The sequence below is a fragment of the Rana temporaria genome, chromosome 3 (assembly GCF_905171775.1).
Source record: "Rana temporaria chromosome 3, aRanTem1.1, whole genome shotgun sequence".
In the NCBI taxonomy this organism is placed as follows: domain Eukaryota; kingdom Metazoa; phylum Chordata; class Amphibia; order Anura; family Ranidae; genus Rana; species Rana temporaria.
This window is the reverse complement of record NC_053491.1, coordinates 351,968,330-351,988,479: the sequence shown is the minus strand read 5'-3', so window position 1 is coordinate 351,988,479 and position 20,150 is coordinate 351,968,330. Positions and strand designations below refer to the sequence as shown.

The 20,150-nt window shown below is 43.1% G+C and overlaps 1 protein-coding gene across 2 annotated transcripts in view; it reads left to right on the top strand.

Annotated features, from left to right (window-relative positions):
• C3H12orf4 (chromosome 3 C12orf4 homolog) overlaps positions 1-6,330 on the top strand; it is a 91,916-nt gene extending 85,586 nt beyond the window's left edge. For both annotated transcript variants that reach the window (XM_040345183.1, XM_040345182.1), the window contains one exon: positions 5,772-6,330. In XM_040345183.1, coding sequence (XP_040201117.1) covers positions 5,772-5,864 — 93 coding nt within the window. In that variant the 3' untranslated portion in view covers positions 5,865-6,330. The remainder of the gene's footprint in view (positions 1-5,771) is intronic.
• Positions 6,331-20,150: the final 13,820 nt, after the last annotated feature.

Below are 20,150 nucleotides of genomic sequence, written 5' to 3'. Positions count from 1 at the left end.
TCGGGGACACACTGTGGGAAATGCTGGCTTAGGTTGGACCATATCTAATGCTTTTCTAGCTTCTTTTGGGTTAGATAAAAAAGACTAGCGTGGTGCATGGCTGCAAAAGTTCTAGTAACCAAGTTCCATGGTGTCCTGCCTGCGCTACCTCACATGGCCCCCCTTTTCAGCAAGTTAACCCATAATGAGAATCAGGATCTATTATCTTCTACACTTTACATCACGTGACTTTCCTGTCGCAAGACGGAGTGCAGAGGAAGCTGGATCCCCTTTCCTGAGAGCATGTGATGTAGTCTGAGTAAGATTTTTAAAGATCATTGCTATGCAAGACCTCTGAAAGGGCATAGCGGTCATCATAATATGTTTCTTAAAGTTGAAGTAAACCCTTTTTGTAAACTTGTACCTACAGGTAAGCCTATAATAAGGCTTACCTATAGGCACTGTGAATATCTTCTAAACCTGCACGGTTCAGGATATATTCACACAGCTTGCAGCCAGTGACCTCACCCGTGCATGCTCACGGAAGTGATGGTATACCTGTGCCATCCCTTGAGAGCTCTGTGCCGCGGCTGGTGACTCCATCGCGACGAGGCCAATCAGATGGCTGGAGGGCGTGAACCCGGAAGGAAGGGTGAAGATGGAAGCACCTGTCAGCGGTCACAGTGTGTCGCTGGAGGGCTTTGTTCTAAGAGAAGTATTGTGCTAGCATGTGATATATACTAGTACATTATGCCCTTACCTTGCAGGGTTTAAAAAAAAAATTGTGAGGTTTACTACTGCTTTAAGGGCCAGTTCACACCAGACGCAGTTTCGTTCAGTTCCGTGTGCATTTTTTCTGCACTACAAATTCATGCACAGTGTTTTCCATGTATTCGAATGTTCACAACATGCAGTTTCCGGTGCAGAAACTGACTGCAGGGTGTGAACTAGAGCCATTGGAATACATGGAAAACACTTTACATGCATTTTGTGCACACAAAAAAAGTACACGGAACTGCGTCTGGTGTGAACTAGCACTAAGCTAAGAACTTCCTGTACTAGGGTGACAATTCACACTCAGTCCACTGGGTTTGATTTACCGTATTTACCGCGGTATAACGCGCTCCCGCGTATACCGCGCACCCCTAAAGTTGCCCCGAATCCTGTGGAAAAAAAGTTTTTTTTTGTACTTACAGTTTTGGTGTCTTGCGCGGCGTCCATCGGCGGCCTCGTCCGGTCCGGCGTCCGTCTGCGGCTTCGGTTGTCCTCTTCGTCTGGTCCGGTGTCCTTCTGCGGCTTCGGGTGTCCTCTTCGTCGGGTCCGGTGTCCTTCTGCGGCTTCGAGTGTCCTCTTTGTCGGGCTTGGTGTCCTTCTGCAGCTTCGGGTGTCCTCTTCGTCGGGTCCGGTGTCCTTCTGCGGCTTCGGGTGTCCTCTTCGTCGGGTCCGGCCTCCGTCTGCGGCTTCGGGTGTCCTCTTCGTCGGGTCCAGCGTCCTTCTGCGGTGTCCTCGCATCCTCCCCGCTCGTTTCTTGCGCCGAGTTTGAATACTGCGCCGACATATACAGAGCGCAGTACACTCGTGTATTGTCGGCAATGCTCGGCTACCCGCGCTGACGTCCTGTACGTCCAGGACGTCAGCGCGGGAGGAGCCGAGACTGCCCGACAATACACGAGTGTACTGCGCTCGGTATATGTCGGCGCAGTATTCAAACTCGGCGCGGGTATCAGCGTATACCGCGCACCCACGATTTTGCCCTGATTTTCAGGGCAAAAAAGTGCGCGTATACGCCGATAAATACGGTACTAAAACTACAGAGTGCAAAATCGGGTGCAGCTGTGCATGGTAATCAATCAGCTTCTAACTTTATCAATTGAGCTTTGACAAAGAAAAAACCTGGAAGCTGATTGGTTTCTATGCAGAGCTACTCCAGATTTTGCACTCCCCAGCTTTAGTAAAGCAATCCCACCGTGTCTACGGAGAAGCATCACCCTTAGACAGCTTAGTGTTTTAACATAATAGGAGGTAGGTGTTCTCTAATCAACAGAGGGAATTAGGAACAATGCTGACTTGTAAAACTGCAGCACGGAGCTTATCAGCTCACTGGATTTATGGCAGAATCAACGTTTTTTTTTTTTTTTTTTTTTAAAGACATAACTAAATGCTTTCATTGGTCTATCCATCAGTCAAAATGGGAACACTGAACATTTAAACCCTTACATATACCCAGTGAAGTGACTGGCCTCAGGTGATGCAAAGCGATGAAACAAATGTTCCTACATAAGTTGTACCTGTATATCTGCAGTATTCTCTTCTCTACAGCGATTTAAAATGCAGAATTTATAAGCTTGTCTGAGAATTCAGAAAAAAGGGTGCAGAAAGCTAAAATTACACTCTACAGAGCTCAGTAAGGTGATCTCTGAGAGCTGATTGGAGGGAAGAGACACACCCCCTCCACACAGCTCATAGGGACAGAGCTGAGGCTGTCGATCTCCTCCCATGTCACCATTTTTCTACTGGTGTCAGGGAAAACTTGTCAGAAGTTATTCATACTGATAGCAGACAAACAAAGCAGCAGACAGAAATGTAACATTTAGTGCTCCTGAGTCAAATCCACACTATATAGAGGGATATGCTTTGTTCATAATTCATGTCTTGAGGTTTACAACCACTTTAACCTGATCACTTTGACATGTTTATTTAAAATCATTTTGGATTTGAATTCCCTTTAGAATTCCAGGTTATGTACCGTAATGTGTCACGTCCCTGCTGTTTTTCTCAAAGGCAAGCAGAACTTTAAATACAATAAGTATTTGTTCAATATCTAAAAAACAATTGCACTGTATGAGCGCCGGGCAGTTGGCTGGATGGAGCTGCCTGACGTTTATGTTCCCAAAGCGCTCATTAAATCACGAGCAGGCGACACTGTGACGAAGATGAAAAGGAAATTTCTCTCTCAGAATGTGGCTTTATTTCTTTGTCTGGTGAGATCATCTATATTAACAGGAAGTGTCATTCCAAGCAGCCTGAAACAATGACCAGTATTTAGGTGGCTGGCCGTCTGCATTCAGAGGAAAAAATGAGGAGCCTGCAATAATTTTTGTTAACCACTCTCTTTAGTCATAAGTCATGTAGACTTTCAAGCAGTCAACGCTATAACTGCTTGTTTCATGGTTGAGACAGAATATTTGAAATTGGAACCCGAGACAAAATATTTTTTTTTCAGTTTTGGATAGTAGGGAAGGATTAGAACCCCTGTCTGTCAGGTCTGCTGGAGGTAAAGAAGCAAAAGTGCAGCACCATTGTTTGGAATTCCAAAAGATCTTGAAACCTCTAAGGCCTCGTACAGACGAGGGGATATCCGATGGAAACGGTCCGCCGGACCGTTTCCATCGGACATTTTTCCTCCGGATTTTGATCTGATGGCTGTACACACCATCAGATCAAAATCCGCGCGGAAAACATCCGCGGTGACGTGTCCGCGCCGCACTTCCACGCATGCGTCGAATCATTCCGACGCATGCGAGGGATGGGGATCGGACGGACTTATCCGGTGAGTCTGTACAGATGACCGGATAAGTCCGAGGGTCAGGATTCCAGCGGATAGATTTCTTAGCATGCTAAGACATTTTTATCCGCTGGAAATCCGTGGGCTGGACAAATGTCCGCCGAAAATTGTCCGCTCGGGCCTACACACGACCGGATCTATCCGCTGGAACTGATCCGCGGATAAATCCCAGCGGATAAATCCCAGCGGATAGATCCGATCGTGTGTACGGGGCCTAAGATAACCCCAATGCGTTTTGTAGGTTATAACATCATAGGTGTCACATATTTTTATGGGGAGCCTAAGATGATGGGGATCGACTCCCCTACTGCTCAAGTCCAGGTTTCCCTAGAAAGTGGGAAAAAAAGAGTAGGGAGGAAGGGACAAAAGAGTGGCACGAGTGCCAGTAGATGGTGATGCCATGATGTCACTGGAATTCGTGCACCGCCATAAAGTAGCTGGAGGTCACAGAAGATGGGGGTCCCCCTTGAGAAGAGGATAGGAACAATCTGGTAAGCAACCGCTGGATAAGACCATGCCAATGCAGCAAGCAGGGACATAATTAGGGCAAGGCTGGATCAACCACTTGCAAGCAGTTAAGTACCAGAATGGCAGACAGAAATCATATTTGGGTAATAAGCCATGGTTTAATACAGGAACAGGTAAGCAAACAGAGAAGAACCATAGAAGTTAGAACAAGCTAGGTTGGATCAAGTGCTGGAAAAATAGCACTGGAGTCTGTTATCAGCCTTAGGCCCCTTTCACACATGCAGACCGTTCAGGTCCACCTGTCCGTTTTTCAGGCGGACCTGAATGGACGCTCCATGTAGCTCTATGGAGCGATGGATGTCAGCGGTGACATGTCCGCTGATATCTGCTCTGCTCCGCTAAATCCAGAAGGATGGAAGCCCTATTTTCCATCCGTGTGATGCATCGGATCGGATGAAAATGGACAGGCGGATCCGTTTTCATCTGGACATCCATAGAGGAGAGCAGGGTGCTGATAGGTCCGTCTCGTGCATCCGCTGGCTCAGCGGGGGTCAACCGAGTCTGTGAAAACAGACATACAAGTGTGAAAGAGGCTTTAAAGTGATACTTTTTTTTTTTCTTAAAAAAATTAAACATGTTATACTAGCCTGCTCTGTAAAATGATTTTGCACAGAGCAGCCCAGATCCTCCTTTTCTCGGCTCCCTCATCGGTGCTCCTGGCCCCTCTCTCCTGTCTCGTGCCCCCACAGCAAGCAGCTTGCTACAGGGGCACTCGAGCCGAATCACAGCTCCGTGTGTCCATTCGGACATGGAGCTGCTGTTTGGCCCCGCCCGCTCTCTTTCCTGATAGGCTAACTGACTTTGACAGCAGCAGGAGCCAATGGTCCCGCTGCTGTGTCTTAGCCTATCAGGAAGGAGAGTCCCGGACGGCCGAGTCTCTCCTGTAACATTGCTAGCTAGAGATGGGCTCAGGTATGTGTTAGGGGGGCTGCTGCCCACAAGAGGTTTTTTTCTATCTTAATGCATAGAATGCATTAAGAAAAAGAAAACCTGCCTTTACAACCACTTTAAATAGCCCACTTGGCGACACTATTCACTGTGATGGCGCATTCACATGCCGCAATGCCTGAGCTGTGAGAAACTGCTTACGTTGGAATTCAGCTATGTGGGCTTGATCTATTCCTCACAGTAGGCATTAAAGCTGGTACGCTATAACCCCTGAAATATTTGATTGTATTCATGGACATTTTAGGATAATAAATTACCTTTTTGGTCCCCTTAACCCCATTGGTGTAGCACTTTTTCTACATTTCCTTGCATCTCGTCGGGGAACCTTTTGATAGCCTTTGTATGCTTTGAGATTTGCCTAGTCAGAGTCCATTGCTTTTGGATCCAGTACATCCTACCTGAATCTTTTTATATTTATTTTCTAAGGTTTGTGTTCTTATTTTTATTTTTACTTTTTTACCACACTTTCTGTCCTGGAGACTTCTATTTAAAGTGTGTGGAAATTTGACTTTTTCCCAGTACAGGAGTCCCCATTAGAAGATTGTGAAAACGGTGACATTTTAGAGATCTTCTGTCCCCGTGAGAGTCATCGGCATAAAAGGAGTGAATGTTTCTAGCAGGGGCACAGACAGATTCTAAAGCTTCTTTAGACTAACCAACACTACAAAAATATTATATGGTTCTGTTTTAAATAACTTGGATCTTGATGCATCCTGCTAAGCACATAAATGATGTCACTTTATCTTCACAGAATATCTCGGAGGAAATGTTTTATCAGCTGAGCAATATGCTCCCACAGATCTTCCGGGTCTCTTCAACACTTACCTTAACCTCAAAACGCTGAGACGAGCAAGACTGCATTTTGGATTGTTGGCGTTCTTTCCAGCATGTGAATTACCTACCCCTTGGAATGCTATCCTGATTCTCTGTGTTTACAAGCTCCAGCACACTGGCCGCCTTATTGACAACAGAGGTTGTAGAATGGTTATCCCCAAGAAACTGGCACCTGGTAGTATTTGGCACAGAGAAAAAAAATGAAAAGCCTTCCCTGAATCACCCAACCCTAACTTTAATCTTAGGTTTATCTTAAGACAGGCAGGAGGAATGGACAGCACTGGCATGGGACCCCAGAAGAAGAGGATTGAGGCTGCTCTGTGCAAAATCATTGCACAGAGCAGGTAAATAATAACATGGTTGGTATTTAACAACCAAAAAACAGAACCGTTACAGTCACTTTAGTCCAGGGGTGCCCAACCTTTTCAAGAGCAAGGTCCATTTAAGCGACTTGGTAACCAGTCGCGGGCCACAAAGAGCCGAGCTGGTGGATGGCAGCCCACTCGGCTCTATAGAGCTCACTCTACTCTCAGCACACCAAACTCGCAGGTGATAGAAGTATATAGCTCAGTGCAGATAACCCGCAGTTGCACTTCTCTGCATCTGTGGATCAGTTTGAAAGCAGTCCAGTAACCACTGCAGAACAGATATGCCCATATATACACTGTGATTTTAGTAATAAACTTACCTTTAATAACTGTATTCTTTTCTATTTTATTCCCAGAGCAGGAGGTTGCGGGCCACATCAGAGGGCCCCGCGGGCCACTGGTTGGGCACACCTACTTTAGTCTAACCCTTGATTCTTTTTTTTTTTTTAATATAAATTCTTTATTTAGATTTTTCCTTTACAAAGATATTAACACAGCATTTCATTAAATAAATCTACACAGAAAACCTTGATTCTTACTCATAACCTTCAACCTCACTGCGTTACCCATGAACTTTCTGAAACCTAATGTGTACCTGAATTCCTGAACTTATAAAGAGTTCCTCCTGAAAAATAGAAGTGCACTTCCTGGTATGTGGAGGTGCCTAGGTACTCCTGTGCCTCATGGCTGTGTAGCTGCAGTATGAAAATGAAGGCACTGTTGCCTCTACTGTGCTGCTCGCTATTCTATTTGCTGGAGGCTCTGACATGAGGAAGCAAAGCCGCCCATCTACCAAGATGGCCGCCATGGCATCTACAAAGAGTGCAGAACAAGACGTGGTAAGGTAATAATGGGGAAAGATCTGCTACAAGGAGACCATAGGCAGTATTGCTAAGTAGGCCATTGCCTTTTGCTTACCTTATTTTGGCCAGAGTTTCCAGTTTCTCTTTAACCATAAAACTGAACCCAACACTTAACCCCCTAAAACCCATCTGCTCGTCTTCTGTGAGAGCTCTGTTTCCCCCTCCCACCATCGAAACGGATTGGTTAATCAGGTTCTGACCAAATAGGAATTAGACTATGTATGTCTGTTTACTTATAGGAGTGAGCTAGGGGCATTCCATTTCTAGCTCCTCTGGTGCAGGAATGTATACCTAGGTCTTTGTATTGTCTAAAGCACTGTCTGGTATATGGCACCCATATAAATGCAGAAAATATAAAACTCTTTGAACTTGCAAAATGTGAACCTAAATATCTGAAAATATTGATATTTCGTAAGATCATTGTCTGTGTTTTGTGTTATGAACAAGATTGTAAAGACTGAAATCGAATATCCGTATTGTATATCACTGCAATGAAATTGTGCGGGACATAACTCATTTTAATATTTTTTGTTGCAGTAAATGATGTACACTCTTCTGTTATATGCAATATTAAAAATACTTCACTTGCAGACTGTTTTTTCTTAATACCATTGCTTTATCTTTATCCTGATTAGGAGAGTGTCCAGGTTGGAGCTGCTGAATGAGTGATTATACACTTAACTTATTACTAGAACAGTAAAGTGATAAATAACTTAAAAGCAAACATAAGAGGTACAGTGTTAATTTTGGCAGCAAATTTAGATTGTTTTCGTCGTAGGACTAAATTGGCATTTTAGTTTTAGTCCCATTTTAGTCTTCTGCAATTGTTTTAGTCGCATTTAGTCAACTAAATCTCCAGTACATTTTAGTCGTCTAAAATCGCATTAGTTAACATTTCTCTACAATTTCCAAACTTCTTATATACTGCTGGAGTGAAAAATATAATATGCTATTATTTATGGTATTGAGGTATGAACATACAGACCAGTGTTAGTCTTAGGGGCAGATCCACATACATCTGCGTCGGCGCAGCGTATGTGAGATGCGCTACGCCGCTGTAACTTACTTTTCTTTTCTTTGAATCCTGAAAGAATTTGTGCCGTAAGTTACGGTGGCGTAGTGTATCTCTCACGGCGTAAGGGCGCGGAATTCAAATTGGGCGGGTAGGGGGCGTGTTTCATTTAAATGAAGCGCGTCCCCGCGCCGAACGAACTGCGAATGCCCCGTCCGTCAAAACTCCCAGGGTGCATGGCTCCAAATGACGTCGCAAGGACGTCATTGTTTTCGATGTGAACGTAAATGGCGTCCAGCCCTATTCACGGACAACTTATGCAAACGACGTAAAATTTTCAAAATTATACGCGGGAACGACGGCCATACTTAACATTGAGTACGCCATCAGATAGAAGCTTTAACTATGCGCCGGAAAAAGCCGAACGGAAACGACGTAAAAAAATGCGACGGACGCTCGTACGTTCGTGGATCGTCGGAAATGGCTAATTTGCATACTCAACGCGGATTACGACGGGAACGCCACCTAGCGGACGTCGAAAAATTGCATCTAAGATCCGAAGGCGTACGAAGACGTACGCCTGTCGGATCGAACCCAGATGCCGTCGTATCTTGTTTTGAGGATTCAAAACAAAGATACGACGCGGGAATTTTGAAATTACACCGGAGTATCAATAGATACGCCGGCGTACTTTCTTTGTGGATCTACCCCTTAGTCTTTTGATTAAAATGCCATTTTAGTTTGTTATATTTTAGTTGACTAAAATAGTATTTATTTAGTCGATATAATGTTTTAGTGGACAAAATTAACACTGGTGTTCGTGTACTGGAAGTGTACATAATGTAAATGAGAAGTGTAATTCTGTTCAGCCAGTCTTGTAATCCAGGCACCCCTACATGACGGCACATTCCGCTTTTGAACCTCCATGTAGACTTCAGTGCAGCCTAATCCATCACGGTGCAGCCTAATCCATCCCTGCCTATGATTGGGGGAAAAAAATGATATGCACACCCCCCTATAATCCCCCTCCTGTAGGCATGGACACATTGCGAAAGTGCCAGTACTTGAGTGGACACTTGGATTGAAGTTCAAGTCGAAGTGGTACTTCTTTTTTTAAGTATATGTGAACTCAATCAAATAAATCTCATATCAGCTTTAACATACATATATACTTTTTAACAGTACATTTCCAATATTTTTTAAGTCTGCAGCTTTATAAATACTGTATAATACCTGGTAACCCTGCCATGAAGGTCCTTTTTCAGACACTTCCTGTTATGGGGTGCCCACACTCTGTCCTCTTGCATTGTCACCCTAACACACAAGCTTTCGAAGGAGACAACAGGTGGCCACTTCAACACATATTGCATAGGCATGGTCCACTGTTGTCACCATCAGGAAACCCACGCTGACAAATGCCATGCAACCATTGCTGGAGTGGATGTAGACAGGAGATGGCTGCAAATAGACTGCAGTAGATCAGCACCCACTAAGGTGTAAAAAAAGGATGAAAAAATGTGAAAGCAAATATTTTTGTTTTCAATGGTAATTGTGATTCACAAAACATTGGCAAACTAAATGTCATTCAGTACAGGTTTTAGGTCTGCCTGGATTTTCAACCTAATGACTGGTTGTTCTGTGTAATTGCACATCATTTTTCTTTCAAGAAAGCGATTAAAGTCTTTTGTCCAACAGTGGTTGTGCATTTAGAATCTTCTTGTATGTAAATATAAATAAATTACAACACAGCAGCCAACATTTTATGAGATGATCAGAGAACAATAGAAAGATTTATGATCTAAAATAAATAGCAATGTTTTTTTTCCCTTCAACTCCCTATCTCCAGGATCCTATTTTTGCCCTTTGTAGAAGATGTAATTAGGGAAGGGAAATTGATATTTTCATGAATTGACTGGACCTTTCGGTTGTGTGACATGTGGGTAAATAGGAATTATGGGATGCTAAAACGGTCCCTTAAACCAGAGGCGTTTATATCCGCCTGTGATATATAGCTTTAGTGACCGGTGGCTGGACGCACTCCCCTGCAGGATATTTCTAGCACTGATGCTATAGGATGAAGCCCATCCACGGAGGAAATTATTTCATGAGTGTGAAAGATGACATGTGGAGGAGGACGCCTTCACCACAAACTGATTTTCTACATAATAATTACATAGATTTGCACTACTGGATTTTCTTTATTTTCTTCAAAGACCGGACAAGGGAATATGTTATTTTTAGGAAAACATGAAAAGACAAGTCAATTTAAGGAGAACCAGCCATGAATGGACATACAACTGTGCTCATAAGTTTACATACCCTGGTAGAATTTATGATTTCTTGGCCATTTTTTCAGAGAATATAAATGATGACAAAAACTTCTTAATACCGTGTATTGCCCCCTTTAACATCAATGACAGCATGAAGTCTGTTGTGGTATTTGTGGATGAGGCTCTTTATCCTCTCAGATGGTAAAGCTGTCCATTCCTCTTGGCAAAAGGCCTCCAATTCCTGTAAATTCTTGGGCTGTTTTGCATGAAGTGCACGTTTGAGATCTCCCCAGAGTGGCTCCATGATATTGAGGTCAGGAGACTTAGATGCCACTCCAGAACCGTGGGCCAAATTCTCAAAAAACCTGCCTAACTTAACTTTCAGCAGTTAAGTTACACAGGCGTTAAATTTCTACCTAAGTGCCCGATCCACAAAGCACTTACCTAGAAATTACACGCCGTGTAACCTAAGTTCCTCCGTCGCAAGGCGGTCGTCTGATCGAGGGGGCGATTCCTATTCAAATGAGGCGCGCGCCGGACGTTCGGCGCATGCGTGTGACATCATTTTTCCCGACGTGCATCGCGCGAACGTACTTTACGCCGGGCTTTGTGGATCGCGACGGGACAATAAAGTTGCGTCGGGTAAAAAAAAAAATACGCGCCGGGAAAAAAAAATTCGAAATTTAAAAAAAAACGCGGCGATCGAAAAAAAGGTTTGTTTTTACAAGGTCTAAACAGTTTAGGCCTTGTAAAAGCATCCCTAATTTTACGCATGCAAAACGTAACTTACGCAGAAAACACAAAGCTAAAAAGCTTTGTGTATCTGCCTAAGTACTCATTTGCATACGCAAAGCGGCATTTCGACTCGAAATGCCCTCATCGGCAGATGCGGTACTGCATCCTAAGATCCGACAGTGTAAGTCTATTACAGATGTCGGATCTTCTGACTATCTTTGGAAAAATCCTTCTGAGGATCGTTTCCAAAGATAGCCACAGGGATATGCAGGCTGAACAGCAGTTCCGCCTGCGTATCTCCTTTGAAGATTTGGCCCTGTCACTTTATTCTGCTGTAGCCAATGACCAATTGGCCTTGTGTTTGGATCATTGTCATGTTGGAATGTCCAAGTACGTCCCATGCGCAGCTTCCTGGCTGATGAATGCAAATGTTCCTCCAGTATTTTTTAATAACATACTGCATTCATCTTGCCATCAATTTTGACCAAATTTCCTGTAACTTAACGATCCACCTCCGTGTTTCACAGTAGGAATGGTGTGCCTTTCATCATAGGCCTTGTTGACTTCCCTCTAAATGAAGCGTTTATGGTTGTGGCCAAAAATCCCAATTTTGGTCTCACCACTCCAAATGACTTTGTGCCAGAAGGTTTGAGGCTTTATAAATTCAGGCTGAAATCTATTATGCAACATTTCTTTAGTAAAAAAACAAAACAAATAATTGTATATCATTTAGAAAGTGTTAGTCTACAAACTGTAATTTATATATATTTGAAATGTGTCATTGCTGACTCCTCAACTCATTTTTCGAGGCCCTAAAACGCCATGTCAGTACAAACACTTTTAAAATTACCCTTTTTGAAAAGTAGAAACTAAAAGGCATTTAATAAGCGGCAAAGTGAGTTTTTTTAAGTTGTAACTTTTGCCTCAAATTTTGGGAAAAAGAAAGAAAGTAAATAAAAATTTTTTTTTTACCAAGTTATTTCTCACTCTGGGCATAGGCATACTTAGTTACACCCCAAAACACATTCTTCTAATCCTCCAGAGTATAGGGATACCACACGTCTAAGACTTTTTTTCACTGCCACCTGATTTCCCGACTACCTGTCATGTTTCTCAAGGCTCTGATATCCCAGGAGAGGGGACACACCCACAAAATTACTACATTTTGTAAAGTAGAACCTTAAAGGTATGTCCTAAGAAGTAAGGCGAGACTTAATTTCCTGACAAGCGATCAAATTTTTTCCCAGGACGTTCAGTGCTTGGTGACATGGTACGCTTAGCGCTTTTTAGCAGGGTCCTTTCATCCTCTGAATCAGAGCTGGCTGTTAATGAATCCCAGGTCTTCTTGTATGTTTATAATTTGAAAGGCCGCCTTACTAGTGTAGATTTTTTTTATTTATTTTTTACAGAAAATATAGGTGTGATAAACAGTTGTGCAAATATAATGCAAGATATAAAAATTGAAAGCTCAATCTTCAGCTTTCAGAAAAATATATGTTTTTGGGGTTAAAAGTATTTTTCGAGACCAAAAATGCATATTTTAGCATGTGTGTGAAACCAGCATGCATCGGTCTGTGATGTTACAAGGGGGCGGGGACACCAGGTGATGTTACGAGGTGGCTGCGCCCTCACCTATATAAAACATGTCCAAGCACGAAGAAGGCATTCAGGGGCGGCCATCCTAGGGACGGAACATATTTTATTTTTTGGGGTCGGTGGTGTACCGGGCGGCGTAATTGATGATGGATTTACATCGAGGGACCCCATACTCATTCACATAGGGGGGCATGTGGCATATAGGTTTCGGGTGGGGGCATTCTCTCATTCCCCCCTTTCCTGACCTGCAGTGCTACATGCCCGGATAAGGGTCTGGTATGGAATGGGGGGGCCATGTGTTTTATTTTTTAACCAGCACTTTTTTCATATGAGGAAGGCTCCGGCCGAAACATGTTGGCACGCTAGATGTCGTGCTGCTGTTAGTGCTCAATAAAGATTTATGAAGAAGCAAACGAGTTTCTGGCATTTCTTTCTATTTTGACAAGCACCGTTATTCAACTCATCGTTCTACAATCATGCAGTAGAGCTTGGGTAAGTTTTTGTCTATAACCCCACTTTTGTTGAGAAAAAAACATTCCCCTCTGGGTGATCAATGTACATTGCAGGGATTTTAACAAACTTTGGTGCAGATTCCTACCTTTTTGTTACTCTGAAGAAATGCATGTGCCTTTGCCTGTGTCCATGTGCACAGTAAGTCTAATGGGAGTAGTTTCATCAACCAGCTGCTGCACCTGCATGCCTCTAATAAGGAAAATTGCAGGGCCAGCATCCCTTTAGATGTGATTTCCTATTGAGAGTATCACACCAAAAATGACATTTTTTATGCAGGGGATGCCCTGGAATCTGACTTGTATCTTAGTGCAGACGTCTGGGAAAACAAGCACACAAGCAGGAATTTATGTTTGTGGTAGCCATATTTCATTTTACAGAAAATGACAGATCTGCAGATTGAATTTTTTTTTAAATGACCTTTCCTTTTCAACTACAAATATATATATTTTTTGCTAGTTACCCTTTACCTCCAAACGCATATAAAACCCAAATTAACACAGCTCTGTATTTAATAATACTGTACATCATTCATTTAAGGATAAGCAGTGTAAATACCTGAATTTGACTTGATATACAGATGAAACTCAAAAAATTTCAATATCGTGCAAAAGTTCATTTATTTCACTAATGCAACTTAAAAGGTGAAACTAATATATGAGATAGACTCATTACATGCAAAGCAAGATAGTTCAGGCCGTGATTTGTCATAATTGTGATGATTATGGCTTACAGCTCATGAAAACCCCAAATCCACAATCTCAGAAAATTAGAATATTGTGAAAAGGTGCAATATTCTAGCCATAACACCTGCAAATTGTTCCTGAGCCTTTAAATGGTCTCTCAGTCTGGTTCAGTAGGAATTGCAATCATGGGGAAGACTGCTGACCTGACAGTTGTGCAGAAAATCATTAACACCATCCATATGGAGGGAAAGCTTTAAAAAGATAATTGCAAAAGAAGTTGGATGTTCCCAAAGTGATGTATCAAAGCACACTAAGGCCCCTTTCACACTGGTGCGTTTTTCGAGCGTTATTCAAGCAAAGCCTCGTCTGCAATCCCAATGTGCTGGTAAAGCACCGCTAAGATCCTAACGTTTTAGGGCGTTTTTGCAGTGCCTCAGTGTGAAAGTGTAAGGCGTTTTTACAGCGCTTTCAATTCATTTCAATGGAGATGCACTTATGTTTTTTTCCAACAAACCGAGCGGGATCTGGGAAAGGTAGGGGTTTAGGGTGGGGAGAATCACTAAGTGGAGATGCACTTAGGGTTAAAGTTCATAGGTCAAAGGTCAGTTAGGGTAGGGTGTTGGGGTTAATGTGTTTGGGGGTTAGGGTTTCCCATTGAAGAATATGGCTAGGACTCAGGAATTGGAACAGGGACCTCCCCCAAAGGTCAGAAGGTGGGTTCCCAGAGGTCAAAGGTCACAGGGCGTGGCTGACCCACCCCCACCAAAGTGAACCGCCTAGCCCAACTAAGTCAGGGAATGAACAAGTCGGGGAAACCTATGTATTTGGAGCATTTTTTTCAGCACCCAAAAGCTGCTCCAAAGATGCTGCTTGCAGGACTCAGTGTGAAAGGGTCCATTGATGCATGGAGAGCATTTTATGAGCGCTATTTTAAACGCTAAAATGCTGTAAAAACGCATCAGTGTGAAAGGGGTCTAATAGAAAGTTATAGGGAAGAGAAAAGTGTGAAAGAAAAAGGTGCACAAGCAGCAGGGATGAGCGCAGCCTGGAGAGGATTGTCAGGAAAAGGCCATTCAAAAGTATTGGGGACTTTCACAAGGAGAGGACTGAGGCTGGAGTCAGTGCATCGAGAGCTACCACACACAGACAGGTCCTGGACATGTGCTTCAAATGTCGTATTCCTCTTGTCAAGCCACTCCTGAACAACAAACATTGTCAGAAGCGTCTTACCTGGGCTAAAGAAAAACAGACCTGGTCTGTTTCTCAGTAGTTCAAAGTCCTCTTTTCTGATGAGAGCTAATTTTGCATCTCATTTGGAAACCAGGGACCCAGAGTATGGAGGAAGAATGGAGAATCACACATTGCAAGATGCTTGAAGCCCAGTGTGACGTTTCCACAGTCTGTGTTGATTTGGGGAGTCATGTCATCTGCTGGTGTTGGTCTACTGTGCTTCATTAGGTCCAGGGTCACCGCAGCCGTCTACCAGGGGATTTTGGAGCACTTCATGCTTCCTTCCACAGACGAGCTCTATGGGGATGTTGACTTAATTTTCCAGCAGGCCATGGCACTTGCCCACACTGCCAAAAGCACCAAAACCTGGTTCAATGACCGTGGAATTTCTGTGCTTGATTGGCCAGCAAACTCGCCTGACCTGAACCCCATAGAGAATCTTGGGGGCATTGCCAAGAGAAAGATGGGAGGCATGAGACCAAACAATTCAGAAGAGCTGAAGGCTGCTATTGAAGCATCCTGTTCTTCCATAACACCTCAGCAGTGCCACAGGCTGATGGCTTCCATGTCACGCTGCATTGAGGCAGTAATTGCTTCTTGTTCTGCTTCTTCCTCCCCCCAGTTTGAGCTCTGCTGTTCAGGGGAATTGCCATTGGCTTACAGGTGAAACTCGAAAAATTCGAAAATTGTGCAAAAATTCATTTATTTCACTAATGCAACTTAAAAGGTGAAATATATGAGATAGACTCATTACATGCAAAGCAAGATAGTTCAAGCAGTGATTTGTGATAATTGTGATGATTATGGCTTACAGCTCATGAAAACCCCAAATCCACAATCTTAGAAAATTTGAATATTACATGCAATCAATAAAACAAGGATCGTACATAGAACAATATCGGACCTCTGAAAAGTAGAAGCATATGTACTCAGTACTTGGTTTGGGTCCCTTTTGCAGCAATTACTGCCTCAATGCAGCGTGACATGGAAGCCATCAGCCTGTGGCACTGCTGAGGTGTTATGGAAGAACAGGATGCTTCAATAGCAGCCTTCAGCTCTTCTGAATTGTTTGGTCTCATGCCTCCCCTCTTTCTCTTGGCAATGCCCCCAAGATTCTCTATGGGGTTCAGGTCAGGCGAGTTTGCTGGCCAATCAAGCACAGAAATTCCACGGTCATTGAACCAGGTTTTGGTGCTTTTGGCAGTGTGGGCAAGTGCCATGGCCTGCTGGAAAATTAAGTCAACATCCCCATAGAGCTCGTCTGTGGAAGGAAGCATGAAGTGCTCCAAAATCCCCTGGTAGACGGCTGCGGTGACCCTGGACCTAATGAAGCACAGTAGACCAACACCAGCAGATGACATGACTCCCCAAATCAACACAGACTGTGGAAACGTCACACTGGGCTTCAAGCATCTTGCAATGTGTGATTCTCCATTCTTCCTCCATACTCTGGGTCCCTGGTTTCCAAATGAGATGCAAAATTAGCTCTCATCAGAAAAGAGGACTTTGAACTACTGAGAAACAGACCAGGTCTGTTTTTCTTTAGCCCAGGTAAGACGCTTCTGACAATGTTTGTTGTTCAGGAGTGGCTTGACAAGAGGAATACGACATTTGAAGCACATGTCCAGGACCTGTCTGTGTGTGGTAGCTCTCGATGCACTGACTCCAGCCTCAGTCCTCTCCTTGTGAAAGTCCCCAATACTTTTGAATGGCCTTTTCCTGACAATCCTCTCCAGGCTGCGCTCATCCCTGCTGCTTGTGCACCTTTTTCTTTCACACTTTTCTCTTCCCTATAACTTTCTATTAGACCCCTTTCACACTGATGCGTTTTTACAGCATTTTAGCGTTTAAAATAGCGCTCATAAAATGCTCTCCATGCATCAATGGACCCTTTCACACTGAGTCCTGCAAGCAGCATCTTTGGAGCAGCTTTTGGGTGCTGAAAAAAATGCTCCAAATACATAGGTTTCCCCGACTTGTTCATTCCCTGACTTAGTTGGGCTAGGCGGTTCACTTTGGTGGGGGTGGGTCAGCCACGCCCTGTGACCTTTGACCTCTGGGAACCCACCTTCTGACCTTTGGGGGAGGTCCCTGTTCCAATTCCTGAGTCCTAGCCATATTCTTCAATGGGAAACCCTAACCCCCAAACACATTAACCCCAACACCCTACCCTAACTGACCTTTGACCTATGAACTTTAACCCTAAGTGCATCTCCACTTAGTGATTCTCCCCACCCTAAACCCCTACCTTTCCCAGATCCCGCTCGGTTTGTTGGAAAAAAACATAAGTGCATCTCCATTGAAATGAATTGAAAGCGCTGTAAAAACGCCTTACACTTTCACACTGAGGCACTGCAAAAACGCCCTAAAACGTTAGGATCTTAGCGGTGCTTTACCAGCACATTGGGATTGCAGACGAGGCTTTGCTTGAATAACGCTCGAAAAACGCACCAGTGTGAAAGGGGCCTTAGTGTGCTTTGATACATCACTTTGGGAACATCCAACTTCTTTTGCAATTATCTTTTTAAAGCTTTCCCTCCATATGGATGGTGTTAATGATTTTCTGCACAACTGTCAGGTCAGCAGTCTTCCCCATGATTGCAATTCCTACTGAACCAGACTGAGAGACCATTTAAAGGCTCAGGAACAATTTGCAGGTGTTATGGCTAGAATATTGCACCTTTTCACAATATTCTAATTTTCAGAGATTGTGGATTTGGGGTTTTCATGAGCTGTAAGCCATAATCATCACAATTATGACAAATCACGGCCTGAACTATATTGCTTTGCATGTAATGAGTCTATCTCATATATTAGTTTCACCTTTTAAGTTGCATTAGTGAAATAAATGAATTTTTGCACAATTTTCGAATTTTTCGAGTTTCACCTGTAAGCCAATGGCAATTCCCCTGAACAGCAGAGCTCAAACTGGGGGGAGGAAGAAGCAGAACAAGAAGCTAGTCAGTTGTGCTGCGTTAAACAGGAAGATGCTGAAAAGAGGAGGGACACATTTTACAGGATTGAAGCAGATTAAAATCAAGTCTCTTGCCCTGCCAGACAGGGATATGCTGTGTGGCAGAACTTTGTAAATATCAGAACTGGATGAACAATCATTTTGGCAGGGAAAACAGCTCATATATGTGTATTTAGCTGTTTGATTGGAGTTTGGTCTTAAATTTTACATTCAGCTTGACTTGCCCTTCACAAGTCTGGCTCAGCTTATAATGATAATGTCCTATTTACCATAAAGTGACCAGCAATCTCGCATCTGCCACTCACTGGCTAATCTGACAAACACGTCATCCTCCATGGAAGAAACATGAAAAGGATTATAGCGAGAAGAAAAAGTTAATTTTTCAAGCTTTGGTCCCCTGCTGGTTATTCTCTAAAAAGCCCTATTCTTCCCATTCCTTTTCAACAGTCCTCATTGTCCACTGATCTGTAAGGGAAACTTCTGATTGGCTTGCTCGTGTAATGCAGTGTGCGGTAGATTGACCAAAAAGTGACAGATCGAGTACATAACTCTGAGGAAATGAATGTGCCACAACCTTGAGCTGTGACTCACAACTTTACATCACAATCCCTGAGATCTGGCCTTTTCTTTCCCAGCCTTCCTTAGAAAACGCTAATTTGCAATATTATGTGACATCACCCTAGACACTGGAATGGAGGGAGGGAAGGCATCTGTGTTGGTTGTAGCAACCCGATGATTTTTCTTTATAGGGTATCTTTAGTCTGTTTTTTTTTATCATTATTTGCCGGAGATCATAAGAACTAAAGCATACATTATCATCTCATATGCAGTTAAGAGAAAAGGTAAGTACAGCCAATGGGAAAAAAATACTATTGTTGACTTTCTCAACATTTTTGATCAGGTAAACATTAGATCTTAATTCATATACTGCCTATAGAAAAATATGATATACTTAAATGGCAGAATTTACATGGTGTATTCATTTTCACAATCTTCTAAATGAACAAAAATGCAGATTTGTCATATAGAAAAAGTAAGTATACCCCTGCATTTTCCACCACTTAAAATTTTGAGTTAGTTGATCCAGATTAGGGTCCAATGATTAGAACCTCTTTAGGGAGTATGCAGGTAGAACCTGTCTTATTTAAACCCCAGATATCTAGGGTCTGGTGTTCTCTTTACTATTGACCTGTGTGTTGTCATCATGCCAAGATCTATAGAGCTCTCTTAGGGTCCATGCACACTGACTTAAAAAAACACGTAAAAAGGTAGTTTTGTGTTTTGCCTGTAAAACCAACTAATGTTATCCTATGTGTCCATGCACATTAGGTTGTTTAGATATTTTAAGCTCAGTGTGTAGAGGCAGAAAAAAAACCTTCTGTTTTGTGTTTTTTTTGGCAGAAAAAAATGGTAAAGGCTTCTAAACGCTAATACAAAAACCTCTCAAAATGATCAGGTATTTTTTGCCAAGAGCACTGGCATTTTTTTAAGCTAGTGTGCATAGACCCTAAATATCTCAGAAAGGTTGTGGATACCTGTGAGTCTGGCAACGGTTTTTAAAAGATCGCCAAATTATTTTGAAATCAATAATTTCACTGTAAGTAAACCTATCTATGAATGATGTAATTTTCAACAACTGCTCATTTGTCCGGGACCAGCCAGCCCAGTAAACCAGCCCAAAAGCTAACTGTTTAATGCCAGAAGTCTCAAAGAACCCAAATTTGAAATGCAGAGGTTCAGGTAACTCTTGCAATAGTAGGTTGCTTTTGACACCAAGGGCCAGATCCACAAAAACCTGACGTAACTTAAAAAATCCAATTTAAGTTACACTGGCTTAAAGTTTCTACCTAAGTGCCTGATCCACAAAGCACTTATCTAGAAATTTCAGGCTGTGTAACTAAAATTCCGCCGGCGCAAGGCGTTCCTATTCAAATGGGGCGAGTCCCATTTAAATGAGGCGCGCTCCCGCGCCGGCCGTACTGCGCATGCGCGTCGGCCGTACTGCGCATGCGCGAAGTTACGTTACGCCGAGTTTTGAGGATCGCGACGGCT